At 37.2% G+C, this 22,268-nt stretch overlaps 4 protein-coding genes across 8 annotated transcripts; 3 read left to right on the forward strand and 1 right to left on the reverse strand.

The window, feature by feature from the left end:
• Positions 1-336: 336 nt before the first annotated feature.
• On the reverse strand, positions 337-3,629 carry LOC113062790 (superoxide dismutase [Mn], mitochondrial-like). Its single transcript, XM_026232762.1, has 5 exons — positions 3,497-3,629; positions 2,477-2,679; positions 1,300-1,416; positions 975-1,154; positions 337-710 (listed from the first exon to the last, which is right to left on the reverse strand). The coding sequence occupies exons 1-5, from the start codon at positions 3,523-3,525 to the stop codon at positions 565-567; spliced, it is 675 nt and encodes a 224-aa protein (XP_026088547.1). The 5' UTR covers positions 3,526-3,629; the 3' UTR covers positions 337-564.
• A 1,202-nt stretch (positions 3,630-4,831) lies between these two features.
• Positions 4,832-11,269, forward strand: LOC113062793 (pre-mRNA-splicing regulator WTAP-like). 4 transcript variants are annotated; one of them, XM_026232765.1, is made up of 8 exons: positions 4,832-5,014; positions 5,806-5,843; positions 5,941-5,996; positions 6,090-6,148; positions 6,281-6,408; positions 7,199-7,377; positions 9,798-9,952; positions 10,069-11,269. In XM_026232765.1, exons 2-8 carry the CDS (start codon positions 5,814-5,816, stop codon positions 10,716-10,718), a joined length of 1,257 nt encoding a protein of 418 aa, XP_026088550.1. In that variant the 5' UTR covers positions 4,832-5,014; positions 5,806-5,813; the 3' UTR covers positions 10,719-11,269. The 4 variants fall into 4 exon arrangements, 3 of the variants coding, with proteins under 3 accessions (XP_026088550.1, XP_026088552.1, XP_026088551.1); XM_026232767.1 differs by lacking the exon at positions 4,832-5,014 and adding an exon at positions 5,054-5,149; XM_026232766.1 differs by lacking the exon at positions 4,832-5,014 and adding an exon at positions 5,069-5,160.
• Positions 11,270-11,543: 274 nt separating this feature from the next.
• Positions 11,544-15,761, forward strand: LOC113062791 (acetyl-CoA acetyltransferase, cytosolic-like). Of its 2 annotated transcripts, none has more exons than XM_026232764.1 (9): positions 11,544-11,759; positions 12,566-12,655; positions 12,765-12,946; positions 13,037-13,154; positions 13,247-13,390; positions 13,861-13,983; positions 14,087-14,241; positions 14,446-14,556; positions 14,853-15,761. In XM_026232764.1, the coding sequence occupies exons 1-9, from the start codon at positions 11,633-11,635 to the stop codon at positions 15,021-15,023; spliced, it is 1,221 nt and encodes a 406-aa protein (XP_026088549.1). In that variant the 5' UTR covers positions 11,544-11,632; the 3' UTR covers positions 15,024-15,761. The 2 variants fall into 2 exon arrangements, with proteins under 2 accessions (XP_026088549.1, XP_026088548.1); XM_026232763.1 differs by having other exon boundaries at positions 11,547-11,759; positions 12,521-12,655.
• An 893-nt stretch (positions 15,762-16,654) lies between these two features.
• LOC113062794 (heme-binding protein 2) lies at positions 16,655-19,252 on the forward strand. The gene is made up of 5 exons (XM_026232769.1): positions 16,655-16,815; positions 17,360-17,447; positions 17,647-17,782; positions 18,192-18,372; positions 18,676-19,252. The coding sequence occupies exons 2-5, from the start codon at positions 17,373-17,375 to the stop codon at positions 18,854-18,856; spliced, it is 573 nt and encodes a 190-aa protein (XP_026088554.1). The 5' UTR covers positions 16,655-16,815; positions 17,360-17,372; the 3' UTR covers positions 18,857-19,252.
• The last annotated feature ends 3,016 nt before the right edge of the window (positions 19,253-22,268 follow it).

The following is a 22,268-nucleotide window of genomic DNA, read 5'->3' on the forward strand; positions in this document are numbered from 1 at the left end:
ACTTTTATATAACTCTCCCCATTCACTGGGAATTTATTTTAATTTATTTATTCATTTTACCAGCCCGGAGTTCAATGATGACTCCTTTATTGAGCGTATATGATTTTAAACATCAGAAAATTATATGCAGTCATGCATATCTGTGGTTGCAGTTCCTATGGCTCAATGGTAGAGCATTATGTCAGCAGTGCAAAAGGTCTTGGGTTCAATTCCCAGGGAACACACATACTGGTCAAAAAAAAAATTATAGCATGAATGCACAGCATCTGCTAAAATGTACATTTTAATAAATACTATTCATTTTATATTAGTAATATCAAGAAAACACAACAAAGATGATTTTCATATAACCTTTTAATTGTAATGTACTGAAAGCATGAACGTACATGTAACGATAATCAAGCTATGAGTTTCAATGCACAGTCCTGAATGCAAAACAAACTAGTCAAGAATCTTACCACCTCTCTGGAGTCTCAATTAGGTTTGGTGGTTGTAATGTGGTCTATTTGTGTGCTTCGAAGGTCTTAATGGACACTGTGTTGCTTTCCCCAAGTGTGGTGCAATTTATTTCTTGGCAGCTTGTAAACGCTCGCTGACATTCCCCCAGTTCACAACATTCCAGATGGCCTTAACATAGTCCGGTCTAACATTCTTGTACTGGAGATAGTATGCATGCTCCCAGACATCTATCCCAAGTAATGGGGTGAGACCTCAAATTTAAAAGGGAAAGAGACAATATTAAAGTTTAAAGGCTATAAAAACAGATTATTTAGTTCTCCCTGCAGTCTACCAGACCATTGCTTTACCTTAAACACATACATCTGTTGGATATACAGATCTATGGATTACTCTTGTGAATAAGTCAAAGCTTTTTTTGGGGTATTTACTGAGGGACTTGTTAAGAGGGTATGAAAAATGACAGTGTAAACTACCAAAATAGATCTGTTCTCTACCATTCATTGTGGCAGATTTACCTGTAGTGCCCTGCAAAGGGTCTTGGTTAGAACAAGCAGCAATCCTCAGTCTTCCACTGTCCTTATCAAAGCCCAGCCAGCCCCATCCTGAGCCCTGAACGGCCACTGTGGCAGCTGATATCTTCTCCTTCATCTTCTGAAATGAGCCAAAGTCACGCTTAATGGCTTCCAACAGCTCACCTGTATAAAAAAAAGTTCAAATATTTATCACATACAACTATATGCTTCATAAATGTCTAATTAAATAGCAGTACGAATGTGTTCAACATCTGTTCATGTGTATAATACACACAAAAAAAAAAAGTTCAAGAAGAGTGACTCCTACCCTGTGGTTCTCCTCCACCATTTGGTGACAGATTTGTCCAGAATATGGTATGATTAATATGGCCACCACCGTTAAATTTCAAAGCAGGCTGAAGGGAGACTTGAGTTATCACATCACCTGTAACACAGCAAGGTCAAACCTAAATACATGTTATATGCAATGAAGACAATTCAGATAAAATTTCAAGTCCTTAGAATTTTGTAAATGTAAACTAACATTTATATTGCCACTACTAAACCTTTTATCAGACATATACTGGCCTACATTTTAAATGATTGAAGGAATGAGGTGTATGTAACGGTCTAATTTTATTATTATTTATATGCTTATCTAGTATTTAACATTTTGAATTAGCTTAATTATTTTATTTTTTCAGTTCTCATTTGAATTTTAGTTTAAGTTTTAGTAAAAAAAAAAAAGTATGTTCTGTTGTATATATATATATATATATATATATATAAAATGAATAATTTATATAATAAATTTCATTATATGTAAGTTTATGTTACTAGTTATTAGGGCTGGGACAACGCATCGAGGTCATTGATTACATCGACGCAAAAAATATGTCGACGCAAAATATGCGCATCGATTCGTCGACCTGTTTTTATTTCTCTAAAAAACGTTTGCAAAACGTTTACCTTATGTGCGCTGAATATACGCGATGGCCGGATCAACATTCTGTCCAATGTTATATAACCAATCAAGGGGTTTTTCTGCATTGATCTTTTTTTTGGGCGGCTGTCAAATCCTTATTTGATTGGTGAGTGATGTAGAATAGAATGACTGCTGCGCCTGACAGGGCGTCACCTGAAGAAAGTTCACTTATAATTCTCCTATCAAATCTTTTTTGGTCCAGCTACAACAGACTTGCTGACTTAGTCTTGTTTTTCTTTTCCCAGCAAAATATCCCTAAGAATAGGGGATAAGTTTTCTGGAATTTGTGCAGTACCATTTCATTATGGAACGTTAAAGATTGTGAAGTGATTGAGCAGCCAGATCAAAGTCCAAAGTAGTTTGTTGGTGTTGGGCAGTGTAATTTTATACCTAGAATCCCACTGTCCTGTCTGACAACAATCGTGAAGAAAACAAAAAATGAATAAATAAATAAATACAATTATAATGTGGAGTGTAAACCAGGCCCAATCATTTACAAAGCAATCTCATTTGAACTTACCCTTGGCCAGTGCCTCTTGATATTTCTCCTCAGTGACATTGAGGTTGTTGACATAAGTTGCATGGTGCTTGCTGTGGTGAAGCTGCATAATCTCAGCACAGATGTGCGGCTCAAGTGCACCATAGTCATATGGGAGGTCAGGCAGTGTGTGCTTCCGTCTGGAGGCCACAGCACCCAAGATGGGGTTCAGGGTGGCAGCACACCTGGAATCAGCAACAGGAAATAAAAAGCTATTAAATAATTTAATGTATGAAGTAAATAAGCATTGCAATAAATGTGATGCAATATTTTGGCAGGGTATGTTGGATATGTTGCAAGATATGTTGGATTACTGTGGTGAGCTCCTACAGGATTGTTGTTACATGGCAGCAGTCAGGTGACCAGAATAAAGCTTTTCAAACTGGGGTCCAGGGATTTATTCATTTTAATATAGGTTTTTAAAAACATTTTCTTCCCACAATAAAATAGGTTAATTAAGAGGTTAAAATTATAATATTTTAGGTGTCATATATAATTTATAGTATGCTAATTTCCAACAAAGCTACAGTTAGGCTGATTTGATCACATGTCTTCTGATAAAGTTTAATATAATTATTATTGTCCCAACAGGTTTGTATGGTTAGTTCAATAAGAAACTAGCTGTACACATTCATTGATGGTTAAACAACAAGCTAAGCTGTTGTTTGGCAGTCTCAAATCGACAGCAGCTCAATGTAACTTCATGTAAAAAAAACTCTAATTCTACACATTTATAAAAATCTATATTTTTGCGTGCATCTATAAATCATTTTGAGTCTAATTTCATCCCATATTTTCCATACTACTGATTAAAACTGCACTCGCAATATCAATTAAGCAAACTATTATAGTTTGACGCTGTTAGCCTGGTCACTCTACCAAACACATAAAAGTGCGCAGTTTATTCATACCGCCATCGATTTAGTAATTAAAAAAATGCCTGTTTATACAGTCAACGTTAGCTGTATACAATACGAGAGTTGATTCAGACTTTATCTTTACCTGCGGACATATCCGACTCTACACAGCATGCTCGTCTAGTCCGTCACACAGCGACACATGCACTGAACAGACCTAAGCCTGCCCTTGAATTTCAACTTCAACTTGGACTAGAACATTCAGTAGTATGCATGTATATGCGAGTAATTTATAGGTGTATATGCACGTGTTTTATGTATGTATTGATAAGCGAAGTTTGATTTAAATCCTACACGGCGCCTCATAGGTACCATTATTTCAAAATAGGGGTCATGCGAAAAAATATAAATATTTTTCTCATTGATGGACAATCAGATGGACAACATATTAAACATTATCTATGAGAGTAATATACGATCAGTGGGTTTAAAAATAAAATTAGTTTATATATCTAGATGAGCGAGATTTATTTAAGTTACAGACGGTACACCCTCTGTGCCAATTGGTATAATTCAGCTAGTCATTCTAGGCCTTGCTATTATAGTGAGTAGTCACTGAAACAAATAGCTTCCATACTACAGCTGCAACATAGCAACACAGTGTCACTCACATGCTCCTTATTTAAGTTTGTGTATATTCTGTTTAACTCTTAGTTGATGGAGACACGCTTTCTTTCTTTATTTTTTTATTTTTTATTGAATCACTAAAATTACACATTTTACAGTAGCCAAGAGCTGAACACAAAGGAAAAGAAATACAAAATTACAATTAAAAAAATAAAAATAATAATTACATACAAATATGGAAATGTTTACATACATTAATACACTTAACAGCTTTCTTGTTTATCAGATTATAAATAGATTTTAGGTATTGCTTAATTTCTGATTTCAAAATAAGAAAGAATGGTTTATAATTTTCGTATTTGCATTTATGAATACGAAAGTTTGCCAGCAACACTAATAAATTAACCAAATAGTATTCCTTATGGAATGACGTCATAAGTGAAAAAACCAAGGGATGTTGTCTCTAGACTTCCTGTTGTAACTTTCTGGAATAGCTGTGTTGATGGTTTGATATGGCATAAAATCTGGAAATTACTTCATAAATATTTAATAAAAAATTAAGTAAATTAAATTTCATTCAAACTCATTTATAAATATTACCCCACCAACTTTTTCCTTGTAAACAGATTTAACTGTGATATTGGTACACTATGCACATGGTCTACATACAGAAAACCTTTTTTAAGTTATTTTGGAGTTGTCGAAACTATATGATGCCCAGTTTTCAACTTTGTTTTGAAAATGTTTTATTTTTATTAATTTTTTTCCCCACTTATGACCCGCTTTCTTACTCCGGCAACATGGCAACACAGAGTCCCTCACATGCTCCTCCCCCTCCGCGCTCGCGCCAGCTCGCTGATGCTGTGCGGCTGAACATCGCGCACACGCTGGTCATGGCGGACGGACTCTCCTCCCCTTCGCCTAAATAAAGAACGTAGCTTTTCCTCCTCCAGAGAAACTCATAATTAAACATAACAGCTTCAGATCTCGTATTGGAAGAAATACGCGTCATTCCGGTCGAGTTGAATCGGGTCTGGTAAGTGTTAATGGTTATATTTTCTCTTTTCAGATAAAGTACTGCTTCTCGGGGAAGGAGAGCCTCTTCCTTCTCCGCCATTTTGTGACAGCGAAACTGCTCCAAGAAGGCGCCGCACATTTTTATTACTCAAAGGTCTATTGGCGGTAATTTATTGACTTTATATTAAGACGATCTTGTGTTATTGGCTACGTAAGCTTCATGTTTTCCCCGACAGATACGAGCTTCATGAGATTGAATCAGAATGTCGCGCTTGTTTGCAGCGGGAAGCGTTTAGCATGTCAACTCTTCAAGGCGATCTCGTTTTCCCTAGAAGATAAGCTTATTGTTGTCAATGTTGATTTGCACGAAGTTAAGCTAACCGTTAAAATGTTATGGAGGCCAATAAGACTGTGTTGCTATTTCGTTTCTATAAATGTTAAATGTAGAGACGAAGATGCATGAAATGTTTGAGCAGTGAGCCCGTGTAATTTCTCGGTTAGTGAAACAGTTTCGTTTTCAAGCATTTTTTTTTCTCTATTTTTGTTGCGTTTTTACTATCTTTTGCCTTTTAAATGCACGACTGCGAAGACTAGACGTAACAGACAGACAAGTTCTTCCCCTGCGATTATGTAAAAACGAGCGAATCTCTCGCCTGGTGGCCTACATTTGTAATAGCTCATGTGTAGGCGTGTGAAATTCACGCTACTGTCTCTAGGTCTTTGCTTCATATTACTGCTCGTAATGTGTGCATATATTTGAGTCGTGTGCATTCACTGTATGCTTGATCTGTTCACTTCTGTCTTTCACAGAGATCAGAATGACCAATGAAGAACCTCTCCTGAAGAAGGTGAGCTCATTGTCGCAGTCTAATCTGATTATATGTGTCGCTTTCCACCAACATGGTCTCTTTTTAAGTCTTTATTTCCTTTTTATTGTCATTGCAGGTTCGCCTTAGTGAATCTGACATGAAGACCCTGACTCGAGAGGAGCTGTGCACAAGGTGTTTAGCCATTCTGTTGTGCAATAAGTTTTAAGAGTGTGTATTTTGAGGCTTTACAGATGGTAATGCTGATGTGTTTTTTCCCGGGTGTAGGTGGAAACAGCATGAAGCATATGTCCAGATGCTTGAGACAAAATATGCTGATTTAAACTGTAAGTTTGCACGTCACAGATGTTCTGAATAATTAAGTCTTGAGTGGTTCACTAAAGCCAAGAGTATTAGACTTGGTTTTATGCTGTGCAGAAAATAACTAATGCCTCTCTTTCATGTTGACATGTCTGCAGCCAATGATGTGACAGGCCTAAAAGAGTCTGAGGAAAAGTTGAAGCAACAACAGCAGGAATCCGCTCGCAGGGAGAACATTCTGGTGATGAGGCTTGCTACTAAAGAGCAGGAAATGCAAGAGTGTACAGTAAGTACTATGTTGCTTTTTTCCTTCTGCTTTATGCTCACTACTTGAAGGAAATGGGTCAGTTTGCTTTAATGATATGGAGCGTAGTAGATGTTCCACAGCTTGTGGATGTAGTGTATCAATAAAAGTGGAAGGATTTTAGAAACCGCAGATGCATTTGTCCTTTGTACTGACTTGTACTGATTAATAGCTACTGTTTTATTCAGTCAAATGTATATCCGAATGTTTATCATGCAAATTCTCACTGTGATTCATCAAAGTTGTTGTATGGACACAGAAGTTGGAATATTGTTTTCTGCACTTAAACATGGGAACAGCAGACAAAGAGCAAAAGAACAGCAAATGCATGTTATCGGAGAATGTTGGATAGTGCACCTTTAAGCGCAACTTTCCCAGTCAGGCATCAGTCATGTTCATTTTGACAGTTGTTGCAGGTTAATGTGTTGCTCTGAAAAGTTTGAAGTTTAAACCTTTTTTATTTATTAAAGTTACATTGTTATAATTGTTATACGTGTGTGTGTGTGTGTGTATATATATATGTATATATATATGTATGTATATGTGTATATATATATATATATATATATATATATATATATATATATATATATATATATATATATATAGTTATTAGTAGTTGTTTTCAATAGTTGAAACCATTACTTAATAGTATACTAGCTTCAAAGCTAAAGAGTCCATTTTTAAAAACTGGCCATCACATGCCTTCATTGACTTGATATTGGTTATGTTTTTAAATGCTGAGATTTTAATGGTTTCTCTTACCTTGCAGACCCAAATCCAGTACCTGAAGCAAGTCCAGCAACCGAGCGCGGCTCAGCTGAGAACCTCCATGGTGGACCCAGCCATCAACTTATTTTTCCTCAAAATGAAGGCTGAACTGGAACAGACTAAAGACAAACTGGAGCAAGCCCAAAATGAACTGAGTGCCTGGAAATTTACACCTGATAGGTAAACTAAAATAACTCCCCCCTCCAAACAAAAAGTCAAGACTTTCCTGATTCACCCCCCACCTTGTCCTCTGCAGGAGTGCAGATAATGGTGGGGGAAGACTGAAATGTTTTGCTCGCAACGAGACTCAGACTTTAAAGCCAAAGCTCAGAACAAAAGACATTTTTCTTTCATATTGCCCTGCTATTACAAATACCGTAATGTAAAATCAGAACAAAACACAACAGTTTTGGTCAGGTGACACTTTTGTTTCAGCTCTCTCTCTCCCCTACACCCCTCATGGTACAGAAGCCTGAAGGAATCGGGACTGTTCCTGAAGAGGTGGTCACGTCGGAAACGCCCCCCTTCCAGCCCATGTTAGAAAGCTTCCTGTAACAAAAAAGGCGGCATATGAAAGACTTGAGCAAAGCGTTGGCTCTGGAGCTGATTGAACTGTAGCTTAAAGATCACTGATTGAACATTTAAAACATGACATGGCCCTACTAAATGTGTTGCAGAGGAATATTCCCCCATTTAAACTTTGAGACTCTGGTTAAGAATCTAGACTGTAACACAGGGAGGTGTGAATGTAGTGTGATGCAATGAAATGGGGAGGAGTTAAGCAATCTTAAGACTTTGGGGCAGAAGCCTTTGTTATGAGATAAGACTTTGGGGGACTTTCTGATCTGCAGAGACTTTGGTAAATGTTCATCTCACAGGTGCGACATACGGTACGGTGTTTCAAACCTTTTCTTCTTCTTTTTTTGTGTTCGTAATATTATACTTTGTTTTTGCTCTGGAAATGCACCTTGCATTTACAGCAGTGTGGTCCAAATGAATTGAGCGATTTGGTAATCTTCTTAAATTGGCTGTTGCGCTGCTGCAGATGCAAACCTAATTGTTGTTTTTTCAATGTGAATGCAAATGTGTGTTAGAGAAAATTATTCAAGCTGTTTAAATGTTTGTGTATAATAATTTGTATTCATGTGTACCTTTTCTAATCCACCTTTTATTCAGTTATTTAGTTCATTTTTCTCTGGTCACGTCTAAGTCTATTGCAGGTTTTTTTTGCTCCGTAGATATTTTATAGCGATTACATTTTTATGTTAAAGTTCTGTTTACCATCTAAGTGATTCAGAAGTAGTTTGAGCTTCTCCTTTGCAAATCTATTAAAACAACTTGGGGTAAGGCAATTTTTTTTGAAAATCTTTTTTTGAAATATTGTCTGCTTTAAAGTGACATTATGTAATTCGTCAGAGATTTCATTGGAGGTTAGCAGCAGGTTGTCTAGGAAAGATGGTGAACCAGTTTAAGGAGATCTATATTTGACCTCAAACTACTTGTAATGTTAAATACCTGCATTTTCTCTGAATTCCAGTTCAATTAGTTTGAGGTCAGTAGCTATCTTGCTATTACTATCTTGCTTTATTTGGCACCAAAGCAACCTAGTGACCACTAAATTCAAAGTGAAAACATCTTTATGCAGTATATCAATACAGTATAGACTGCAGAGTTTTCCAGTAAATGTGGGTTGCATTTACCTACCCCTAAATATGCTGCTGAATTAAATGAAGTGCTCTGCCTTTGCAGTTATTTTATCAATTCAATGATAATACAAGAAATTGAGTTACCTATTGTCTGGAAAGTTTCAAGCACTTTTTTTTAACCTTGTCATTTAGTACAAGACCATTCTAAATAACATTTAAGTCTCAATTGATGCAATTATTGCTTGGTTGCTCATAGCAGTGTTTAGACTAACAGGTAGGTACTCTCATTGGATCTGTGTTTATCTCTGCTTTTAGATTTTAAAATGAAACTTGGTTTTAGTAACTTGTTCAATGGCCTATTGGAATGCTACCATACTAGATCTGTTCAGATGTATTGCACTTGTTGGTTTAAGTTGAGTTGGTCTGATAACTTCAACTATCTCTTCCCAGAATTGTTTGAACTGTTAGTTGATTTTCTTGATTGTCGCTGACTGTTTACATGCACACCAGGAAACTGCTTATTGCAAGAGAGCTGCCCAAATGTCATTGCGTTTACATGTGCTGTGTTAGCAGTGCATTTTTAAACCGCATATACATGTGGCACAATTGGTAATTGGGTTTCTCCACTGTTACTTTTAGTCGTCTTATCTTTGCCACTCACATGCACTCTTTAAAAAGCTGTGAGAAACCTGTCACATAAGGCTTAATCTCTTGCAGAAATCCAGGCATGTTAAACCTCTTAGTTCGCTTTTACTAGTTTCAGAATGCTGCTTTCTGCAAAACTACACTATTTTCTTAAGTGCATATAAACATCTTTTGCTGGTCACCAGTTTTTATCAGAGTGGCAGTTGGAGAGTTTGTTGGAAGCGGTTTCTGGTTGGCTGATGTTACCACCCAGTTTGTAAATGCAGTGGCTATGTTCACGATGTGATGTTAGACTTGTTTCCCTTGCAGCCAGACTGGTAAGAAGCTGATGGCGAAATGTCGCATGCTGATCCAGGAGAATCAGGAGTTGGGCAGGCAGCTGTCTCAGGGGCGCATCGCCCAGCTGGAGGCTGAGCTCGCCTTGCAGAAGAAGTACAGCGAAGAGCTCAAGAGCAGTCAAGATGGTGAGCAGAATCCTTCTCCATTCATCCAACTCCATTTATGGTTTGTTTTCATGGAACTTAAACTCAATTTTTGTTGTCTTTTTTTCTTTGTACCTTTGCCTTTTTTTGGGGTCCAGAGCTCAATGACTTCATTATTCAGTTAGATGAGGAAGTAGAGGGCATGCAGAGCACCATCCTGGTTCTTCAACAGCAGCTGAAGGAGAGCAGGCAGCAGTTGTCTCAGTTGAACTCCCAATGCACTTCTAGTGGATCTGGTCCAAGCAGAAATTCACCTTCAACGGCCTCTGAACCTCCCATACAAAGTGAATCTGCGAATGCCTCGTGCTCAAACGTTGTGAAAGACTGCGGAAGGGTTTCCAACGGACCCTCCAACGGGAACTCATCTCAGAGGGGTGCATCTGGGGCCAGTCTGTATAGGGAAGCGAGCAGTGCAGATGAAGATTACCCACCATCACCATCTGTCTTCAGCCCCTCTCATGGTGGCATGTTGAAATTTTCCAACCACTCAGAAGTTGCAGTGAGCCAGAGGGGTGGAGAAGGGTATGTGACTCAACTAAGTGCGGGCTATGAGATCGTGGACTCACCAACGGGCAGTGAGACGTCAGTGACCCAGCACTCAAACGATACAGACTCCAATGCTGACTCCCATGAGGCCGCTGCTGTCTCCAAAGGCAGCAGGACTGCTGGTATGCGGCACAGCACTCAGAATGGCCTGGACTCCTCTGCAGCAACAGTCGCCTCCAGTGCCTCCACAGGGTCTTTGTAACGGTCTAATAGTTACGTTTTTTTTTTTTTTTTAAAGTCATGATAAACAAGGAAATTGCACACTTCAGGCCAGTTAGTTATTGTTTGAGAAATGGTCAAATGCATCACTTTTGTTTTTCTACCCAACCTTCCATCACCACCTATTACAGTGCGACATGTTCAAAGCTGATTACGTTTATAAAATAAGAAAAATTGTGTTTGTATATTTGAATTCATTTTTTTTTTTTTTTATGAATGACTTTTAAACCTATTTTTTTTTTCTCTCTCCTTTTCTGTCAGATATAAACATTTGGTTCTGTACTGTTCATTTGCTTGCTTGTTAGAACTCGGAAATCATTTAGCTATGTGTTGTATCATAATGCTCAATTAAGTCTTGAAGGTGACAGTTCAGAGAGTCCTTAGATTCCTGATGTTGAACTTTTCTTTTTTTCCTCTACATGAGAAAACATTTTGTTTGACTTGTGTGTAGTTTGAGATGTATCTTGGTAAATTCTTATTTCAATCCTTTTCATGTACTGACCAAATATCAATAAAGAATTTTAATGACTCAAACCTTGCTTTGATTTTCTGCTTTGAATGAACTCTATTCAAACCATTACATCTGTTAATCAATATGTTTTCACTGTAATTCCTAAGCAGGAAAATGCAATTAAATCTGTGTATTTAGTGAGACTGTAAAGTGATCTCTGACATGTTTTGGATGTTAAGATGCTTTTTAATTAAACAGATTTTTAATGAGATCCATTATGCAGAAGCAACATTTTGCTTAATTTTGTTAGCCATCCGCACCATTAGATGGCGCAAATCCAGTGCATCAGACTAGCAGATCTCGGTGATGATGCTTTCGAGCTTTTATCTTATCAAATGAATGAGACCGCCTGAAGTAGGAGGCTCCTTGGGACAACCTGTGTATATATGTATGCATGTAGAGAGAGCCAGCCTACCGGACACACAACAAGGAATCTGCCGAGAAAATCCAGCATTACAGCAAAGATGAACACGGATGCGATTGTTATCGTTTCTGCCGCGAGGACTCCTATAGGTACACTGATCTCATGTCTCATGTCATGATATTTTTCCATTCGATGCTGAGCACCTCTATGTAGCTGCGAACTGTAGTGTATCCTGTTGACAGATTATACTAGAAAGTTTCTTCTCCTGTGTCATTAACTCCTGAGTTAACAAGTTAACCAGATAATAATCTGCACGACGATGATGAAAAAGAGTCTGTTTAGTTCAGTTGTGTATCGTCAAAGTATGTGTCTGATTTGTTCATTTTAATTAGCTAATGCTCTCAAGCTATCCGGCAGTAGTGTTGTGTCTCACAATGGTGCTAAAGAAACGGAAAGCTGCTCTGATTGGTTGCTCAGCGTTCTCGCCAGTGTCCTCGTGTTCTGATTGGTTCATTTATTGTAGCGCCATGGTCTGGAGAAATTTTATTGCTATTTTTTTTAATCCTTTATCATTCAAATTATATACATTGATATATAATGTAAAAAATTCTGCACATTACGTAAATGATGTTGTTTCCTATAAGTATTAATCATGGAAACAGTACCAATATTTAAATAGGATAATAATAGCAAAGAGCAAAGAATTAGCAAATTAGAAATAACATAAAAACTTTTCCTTTTTATGGTCTGTTTACACATGCATGCTCTATAATGATTTTGATATGGTAAAAAGCAAACGCTGGTATATGGGCAATATAGCTTTGTTTGCCTTTTTTTCTTTCATAAATTATTTTTCAGTTAAAACAAAAAATTCTATATTTTTGCTCTTTTTTTTTAAATTTATTGACAGGATCATTCAATGGAGCCCTTAGTAGTATACCTCTCCATGATCTAGGGACATTAGTCATCAAAGATGTGCTGAAAAGAGCCAATGTAAAGCCAGAAGAAGTCTCAGAGGTCATCATGGGTCATGTCCTCACTGCAGGTATAGCACAACATGTAGTATACATTAGCCTATTCACCATATACATACAGAACTCATCAATGACAGTAACTCAAAGGGAATTGATCGTCCTCTTTTACATTTACTTTAGGTCATGGTCAGAATCCTGCTCGGCAGTCAAGTGTTGGTGCTGATATCCCATACTCCGTGCCAGCATGGAGCTGTCAGATGGTCTGTGGATCTGGCCTGAAGGCTGTGTGTCTTGGTGCTCAGTCCATCATGACTAAAGAATCCACTATAGTAGTAGCAGGAGGGATGGAGAGCATGAGTCGGGTAAGACATCTGTAAAGACACTCATGTTAGAGCACTTCTGCTATTTTTAAGGAACCGGTAATGATAACCAAGCAACACTTTGTCTTTCAGACTCCTCATATAGTGCAGATGAGGTCAGGGGTGAAGATGGGAGATGCTACTTTGCAGGACTCTATATTGACTGATGGACTCACAGATGCCTTTAACAATTACCACATGGGAGTCACAGGTATTGATTTTTATTTTTTTAAACAGACTGCCTTCCTTGATTGTGTCCTTTATTAGTCCAGATGATGTAGTTTTGGTCATGTGTCTGTGCAGCTGAGAATGTGGCTAAGCAGTGGGGGGTGTCCCGCGAGGCTCAGGACCAGTTTGCCGTAACGTCCCAGAACAGAACTGAAGCAGCTCAGAAGGCTGGATATTTTGACCAGGAGATTGTGCCAGTTACTGTTCCCTCTAGGAAAGGCAAGATTTTTTTTGTGTTTAGAAATATGATTTTTTTTTTTTTATAATAAAGTATTTTTTTTAATGTTTTTGAGAAACGTCTCTTGATATATAAAAAATATTGAAAAATATTACAATTTAAAATGCCTGTTTGCTTTTTTTAATGTATTTTAAATTGTAAGATTTACAGATATGATGGCAAAGCTAAATTTCCAGCAGTCATTAGTGTCGCTTGAGCCATGATCCAGAATTCATTCTAATATGCAGATTTAGTGATTAAGAAACATTTCTCATGATTATAAATTTTGAAAACAGTCAAACTGCGTAATATTTTTGGTGAAAGTCTTTTAAATTCTTTCAGGATTCTATGAATAGAAATATCAAAAGAACAGCATAAATTTAATTATTATTTTTTTGTATATCCTTAAGCTTGTATTTATCTCTGATGACACTGAATATCAATTCAAATAAACCCTTTATTACCATAACAGGTCCAGTCGAGGTCAAAGCTGATGAGTTTCCTCGGCATGGCAGTAATATTGATGCTATGTCCAAACTGAAGCCCTGTTTTGTGAAGGATGCTTCCGGTACAGTGACAGCTGGCAATGCATCAGGTAAATGGTGACATCTTTCACACTCAGTTATGATGTAACTTAAGGGTCAGTTTCACTGCATACAGATAGTAGTGCTTTGATTCCATTGGTTTTTGTTTAACAGGCATAAATGATGGGGCCGCAGCTACTGTTCTCATGAGCCAATCAGAGGCCCACAGGCGGGGCTTAAAACCAATGGCACACATCACATCCTGGGCTCAGGCAGGCCTTGATCCTTCAGTCATGGGCACAGGACCAATTCTAGCCATTAGGAAAGCTGTGAGTGTCTGTGGAGTCATCGCAGCACGTAATTTATCCGTAATTTAAACGTTTACTAATTAATTAATTTAGGTGTTTTCTGCTACAGTCCTTGCAAACTTATTGTTAAAATATTACTATTATTATTATTATTTTTGGTTTGCACTAGTAATAATGATTCTATATCTTGGTTTTTAAATTGAATTGAATCTGCTTTCTAACCAGGTTGAGAAAGCTGAGTGGAAGCTGGATGAGGTTGATCTGTTTGAGATAAATGAAGCGTTTGCTGCTCAGTCCGTTGCAGTGGTAAAGGAGCTTGGTCTAAATCCTGATAAGGTGTGTAGCAGCTTTACGCCATGGTAATAACATTGACCATTATTGCAAATATTAGAGGTACATCTCACTTGACCTGTGTTCACTAAAGCTATCTTTCAGTGACCAGACTACATGGAAATGACTAAAATGAACTCTTTGCCTAAGTTAAAAATTATAATTTACTCCTTAGACAGTTACTCATCTTCCTCATTTTTTCCATTCTTTTCTTGTTTACAGCTGGTCATTTATAACATCTCCTTGTGATATATTTGACATGGATGTGTGCACAGCATAATTGAACACTTCTTTTGTCTCAGGTAAATGTGTGTGGAGGGGCGATCTCTCTCGGACATCCTCTCGGTATGTCTGGCTGTAGAGTGTTGGTGACCCTGCTTCATGCACTTCAGAGGACAGGGGGACGGAAAGGGGTCGCTTCACTGTGTATAGGTGGTGGAATGGGTATCGCCATGTGTGTAGAGAGCAAATGAGTGTTGTATATAGACAGATGACTTCCAAACTGTAATTGTGTGCTTCTAATCAGGCCTTGAATCCAGTTGGTCATATATATTTAAAAAAGATGTTTTAAATCTTAACAGGCTATAATGAGACTAAAGCAACTACCTACTCAAGTCAGTACTTATATACACCGTAAGGAAGGGTAATCTATAGTAAAATTCACATTTGGCCAATTCTGGTGAAATCATCTCTAATGTATCATCATAGACAGTGGCATTTTGCAGTTAATACTAATGTTATTTTTTTTTTTAATGGTACAAGAAGAGTACTTACATACCAGCTTTTAAGACATTCCTTTTCTGTTTTAGTCGTCTATGGTTGCTGATTTACTCTTATTTTACAGCTTTTATTGGTATTAAATCTGGGTCTGTCCACAAGCATATCAACGATAATTTTATTGAATTATGAAAATGTTACGGTGTGTGTTCTGTGTGTATTAATGCATCAGCTGTATGGAATCAGTCTGTTTCCAGCAGTATGGAAATGGGACCTAGTGTTTAGAATTAGACCTGTCTACACTGTGCAGTAGAAAACTGTCTTAGAAATGTCAAATGTGCCAAAATACAAAATTAGCCTCTGTCCTGTTCTTCCAATAGTCTGCTTTTAATACTCTCTCCAAATGTTAATTTATACCTCAGGGGAAAGCTGTTTACATATTTAGTCTGTGTTGTACTCCTAATCTCACTGCTTAATAAAGATTTTAATGGAGAGCCCTGTGTCCTACAGTGCATACAGGTAAATTAGACCACTTTTTGGTAAATCATGCAGATTTTCCAAATTTCTCATTGCGGTAGTTAATTAAACAAACTAACCTCATGCATTATCACGCATTATTTGTAAATTGAATCTTAGGAGATGATTACTCTCAGACCTTGTCAGCCTCATGTTACCTCATTTATCACCTTACTGTGTGAGATGTGACAGCGTCGTGGAGAATTGATCGAGTTACCGGTAGGTGGCGTCAAATCTCAGATGGCGCTGGCAGTCGTTTGTTTTTTCGGCCTGCCCTGTTGAGTGCTACAGCTGATTGTTGTCATGAAGTCTAAACAGTTTAAAACGAGTCAGTACGGAGAGCCTTCCCACTCTTGAACCGAGTTTTGGTTGCAGTACCACCAGAGTTCCACTGGGGGCGATCGCCATGAGTGCAAAATGAATGGGAGTCAATGGGGCTAGACGGCTAAATTTGTCCCTTTCACCCGATTGCCGTTGAGAAATCTCAGATCTGATTGTAGGTTTTGCAAATTCAAGATGGGTTATAGGTTGAAAATTTAATGAACGAGTACTAATGTCCTTTCAATTTCTTACAGGTTGAGTTGTTTTTGCCCATAACACGCTAGCATTCTGCTAATGAATGTGAATGTGTATGACGTCATTGACATTTTAAAAGATTTTTAAAGCAAATAAGTGACTCTAAAAAAAATCTAACACCCAGCAATGTTTAATTTATTTGCATCTCCTTTAGGATACAACATTCAAATTACTAGACAAAAATTATATCTTGAGAAAAGTGGATTTTGAGGGGTATACCGCCATTGACCTCCATTCATTCTGCACTCGTCCATACTATGAACCTGCAACCAGTTCAGAAGCCGGAAGTGTAGTGAGAGTGAAACTTCTCGCCATATTATACATTCTCTGGCGTTACTTAAGCAGAGACTGTATTTTCTTTATCTAGAGGTTACAACACGCCTGTCTGACGGACGATTAAATACTGCGCGCGAGCTTCTCTTAGTTCTTAGTCACATGCTACTAAACGGCGGTCAGGTAAGTTTGTAAATCACTGAAATCTAACAAGTGTGTAATAATACGTTACTGGTAGTTTACCATCAGCACAAAATTTGGACTGTCTTCATGAATAGAAGTGGCCCATAAATCATTCATATGCATTTTTTTATTGGAGTCGCGTAAGGGGGGAGAGCTAATCATGATGTTGTATTTGTAAAATGTTTATTTTCCTCAGTATTGCGCGCTAAAACAGCACAAAATACCGTTTACAGAATGTCAAAACATAAACTAACAGATTTAAGTCGTATTAACTTTTAATTATCATATAGAATATCTCCTATAGCACTGTCAGCATTGTCATAATCATGTTAAAATGGGCAGAGTATCAGAATTGGTGTATGGAAAAATAATTATCCCCGTTTTTTTCACGTAATGACACATATAGATATAGACAGATATTTTAGGTAAAACATATGGAATCATTCACCTGGTGTCAGGTGTGGAGTTTTGATTTTGACATTTCTAAATTGTATTTTTTCTAAATAGTTTGCAACTTTATTAATCCGTTTCTAATTTTGAACAGCATTACAGTCAAGATGCTTAAAGCCATGGGTCAATTATTTTTTTCTTCTGGACTCCAGAACCCAAAGTTCACTGCTCAACAGAGTAAGGTTAGTGTGTACATATGACTTTGCCAGAAACCTTTCAGACTTTACCGCAGACTTTGGATATGTTCATTTTTTACTTAGCAAGGATCATGCTTAGTTCTTGATGTAGTCCTAAACTCATGTCTAGATTAAAGCAGACCTTGTATTATTGTTTAATGGCTCATTTGTTTCCAGTCATATTTGATGAATATATGCTTTTTAGGGTGAAGACTATGAGGTCCGCACTTACCACACAACAAACTGGGTGAGCACTGCTGTGACTGATATGGAGCAGGACCCGGCCTTTAGCACAGGCTTCAGAAGACTGTTCAAATACATTCAGGGGAATAATGACAAAAGTAAGTGGGCATGTTCCTGTAGGTGGATAGAGAGCAGATAGTAGTAGGCATTCAAGATTAGAGCATTCAGCCATTATTTCTGCATTTTGGGCCTGTGATTATGACATTTTTATTACACAACAGTGGAAAATAACATAAGCACATAGCTGAGAAATCACCTCATGCACAAAGCCAAAATTCAGTTATGTGGAAATGGTTTTCTGTGAGCTACATGACTTCAATAATTCACACCTCAATATGCCTTAATAAAAAGCATGTAGGAGGTTGTGTTCCCACAGAGTAATTGTGCTAATGATTCACCGGATGACATTGCATTTGCAAGATAACTTTAGCAGACATTTCAGACACTGAGATCTGTGCATGTTTCAACTCCTTTACTTAAGTGCTTGCCCTGTATGTCCTGTATCAGATTGTAAGGTGGAGATGACTGCACCAGTGACCTGTCTGATTGAGCCTGGTGCCGGACCCGCTTGTGAAAGCACCTTCACCGTGTCCTTCTTCATCCCTGAGGAACATCAGGCTGACCCACCCAAACCCACAGATCCAGATGTTTTCATCGAGAACAGACAAGAGGTCACGCTGTTTGTGAGGTATGTTTGTGTCTTTATTAAAACAAAATGCAATTTTAATAATATTTCACAATATTACTATTTTGACTTTTTTATTATTATTATTATTTTATAATCAAATAAATTTGGTCTTGCTGAGCATAAGATACTTCTTTTATAAACATTAGAATGTATTAGACTCCAATTCTTTGAGTGGCAGTTTATTTTGCAAGGGATTTTTGACCAGGTAAAACCAAGTGTCTCAGAAAAACTATATTACATAGCTCTGGTTTAAAATAATTGTGTTATCATAGCTTCACATTTGCTTGGCCTTGTTTTTTGCAGGACCTATGGAGGGTTTGCTAACAGCGAGAACAGCCGTGTGGAGCTTCTGACACTGATAGAGAGCCTCAAGAGGGATGGGATGAAATTCAAGGAGGCCCCATTCTACAGAGCGGGATATGACAGCCCCTTCAAACTGACCAACCGCAGGAACGAGGTGTGGCTGATCAAAGATGGGGAATAAAAGCTCTTAAGGATCAAATGGTCATGCCTTATGATGTGAATGAAGAATAAACAAATCTGTTTGTTTGAACTTAACAATAGTTTATGTGCAGATGCTTTGTTTACTATGCACCTCAAGTGCCTTAATGTTTTTATAAAAGAATTTAACACTACTAATTGTAAATCTGACCAATATATTTTACAGCAAAAATAATACTTTAGGTAAGTACAATTAACTGTGAAATCATACAAAAAGAATGTTGCGCTAATTTCTAATCGACTGTTTTTGTCACTAATAATGTCTCAAAGCACTTATGTTTGTAGAGGCACAAGTACTTGACTGAATCACTAACTTGTGAAATATCTGTTTTTTTTGTAATATCTGAATAAATATGTATTGTGATATGTTTCTATTGCACTCGGTATTGATTCTAACCGTTTAAGGGAACAATGAAATTTTATGAACTTGTATTTTGTCAGTTTAGTCCAAAATCACAATATATGTAAGTTTTCTCCACGAGAGGTCGCATTATCAAAACAATAACGGAGGCGACGCTTGATGACGTTATGGAGAGTGGAACGATCAGAGATGTATGTTCCTTCCAAAGTTATTCAAACAGCGAATAAATTATACAGAGAAAGTGAACAAAGAACATTAACGTGAACACTATGACTGACTTAAGTCTAGCTTTAAACACTCTCAAAAAACTCCCCTTATAATCAATGTAAACTGTCTATACACTGTTTGACGAATGAATGTTTGTCATACATCATGTGTACATCAGCACTTTCTCGTTTATGATTGAATTCGCGAGAGAGCAGAATTCAGTGAGTGCATGCACTGAATCAAAAACTACTGGGTTTCAGCGATGACTCAGCTTGACGCCTTTGATTGGCCACTGCCTTCATAAGCTTAACAGAAACATGTGTGATTGGTTATAATGCGTAAAACACGCAGAGAGTCATGATGCAACATTGAGCAGATTAAATTTAATGCTGCAGTCAACCCTTTTAATTTAATTGTAATTTTACTCGCGATTGCCGTATTGGATTTAGTTGAACTTTGCAGAGACATTTTTGTCTATGTGTGTTACCATAGTTACAAGCGGTAACCAGGGATAGTGTGGATATTATGTCATTGATTGGCGAGGAGGAGATATGATTTCAAATTTGACTTTTTTTTCTGGATTTACATTTGTAAAATATTTGGGACAATGTCAACTAAATGAAATATATGATATCACACTGTGCTAGTGTTTTTTTTTTTTGTTGTTGTTGTTGTTGAAAATCTGACATATTGTGCCTTTAAAATAACTAAAATACAAATTTTTAAACGTTTTAAAACATTATAACTGCACGCATCTTGGCTCTGCTCCTATAAATGAGTAGCATGATCCTTCTGCATTGGAGACTGCAGTTTCATGACCACTGTAGAAACCAGTTTTTTTTTTCTCAATGTATTATAGCAGTTTATACTATTTTATAACACAAACTACTAAATTCAATTTGTATCATTGTAGAGGTTTGTTTCAAGCATTGTAAACACTGCAGTACTAAACACCAATGACCGCTAGGTAGGCTACTAATCAAACTACCCCCCCCCCCAAAAAAAGTGTTTGAAATAAAAAGCAAAACTCACAAAACTATACTGTCTATTGTGTGTTTTTACAAATTACTCATTTTAATTTAGTTAAGTCTTGTCACTTGTCAACCTGTCTGTGCACTGGAAGCTTCTGCCACCAAGGCAATTTCCTTGTGTGTGTAAGCACAGTTGGCAATAAAGCTCTTTCTGACTGATATTAGCCTGGGTTAAGCACAGCACAGGTGATTCACTTTTTTGCTGTGATGTATGCCTGTTATCTTTTTTTAATATAACACAAATTGTAGCCTTTACATTCTGTCCATTTTATGAAGAAACAAAATAAATGTGTTTTTCCACTCTTTAATGTGGTGTAAGATCACAGTATTCACCTCAGTTCAAGCAGCATGTGAATCAACTAAAACATGAATTAAGCACCAGAACATGAATTAATATCAGAAACATGTTGAAAAAAATCATAACATCTTTAAGAATGCCTCATGCAATCGATAAATCAGTATTTAAAAAATGTCAATAAAACCTTTTAAAATTTTTAATAAATCTGTCAGTTAACCGCCACAAACATTTTTTTTTAAAGGGACAATAAGTAACTTTTTAGGTATTTTATTATCTAAAATCAATATTTTTATTCATAAATATGCCCTCAATGGTGTACAAATACCTATGCCAATGTTTAAACTAATCCTTGTAAATGAAGAATTTATTATCTTTATATACATGGGACGGGTAGGTCGACGGAGGCTTCCATGTAGTTCCGCCATCTTGCAAAACTATAATAGCAGAGAGGGACAAAAAGTACTAAGCCAACGCGTTTCCACAGCGCGTTTTCGGTCAGAGCCAGAAACGCAGGTGCAGAGCAGTGAGAGGCGCTTGAAACTGCACCGGCAAGTTTAAAAGTCTGGATTGCATTCTTATTATGGACCATACATATGCCGCGCCACAGGAGAAGAAAACATCGTCGCCAAAACAGTCAAAAATAGAACGTAAAAGGAAACGTGACCGTAGATTACAGAAAACAAGAGTTAATGTCGGGGAAGCTTTTTCTAGGTGGAAAGAGCTAATTCTTGATAAAGATTTCAAAAGAGACGCTGAAGTGGCCAGTTTTCTTCTCGACAGGTAAGTCAGTGTTACAATCTATATTATAATATTTTTTTTATATCTAACAATGCATATAATTCAGAAAATATAACGAATAAATTAGACATAACTACTAATTACAATATTTCATGTTTTCCACAGTCAGTAATTCATACTGTAACATTCGTTTGTTAGTTGTCATGTTGCAGTTTGTTTGAAATAACACACCTGTTCACCTGAAGGAAAACTCGACGAAGTGCTATTAGAAGACATCCTGTCAAAGCTTTTTGGTACACATCGCCTACCGTAGATGCAACGCACATTTGAAAAAGCGAGGCGCTGGAGAGCAAAATTAGTTTGAATGCAAAATACAATTTCACCACTAGATGGGAGTAATTCCTACTCAGTGTCCCTTTAATAGGTATATATATATATATATATATATATATATATATATATATACATACATACACACACACACACACACACACACACACACACACACACACACACACACACACACACACACACACACACACACACATATATTTACTGTGGCCACAAATTAGAATTTCGTTCCCTCATTTTAATACAAAGGTTCCCGTCAGTGGGCCCCCAATCAGCCCAGGCCCCATATGCACATGCAAACCCAGACACAACACCACCTGCTGGCGGAAGTAAGATTTTTTTTTTTTTTTGCACTCTCTTTAATATATTATGTAAAGTTGCATAATGTAGGTTTCAGTCAACACATTTA

The sequence above is a fragment of the Carassius auratus genome, chromosome 45 (genome assembly GCF_003368295.1).
Source record: "Carassius auratus strain Wakin chromosome 45, ASM336829v1, whole genome shotgun sequence".
NCBI classification, from domain to species: Eukaryota; Metazoa; Chordata; class Actinopteri; order Cypriniformes; family Cyprinidae; genus Carassius; species Carassius auratus.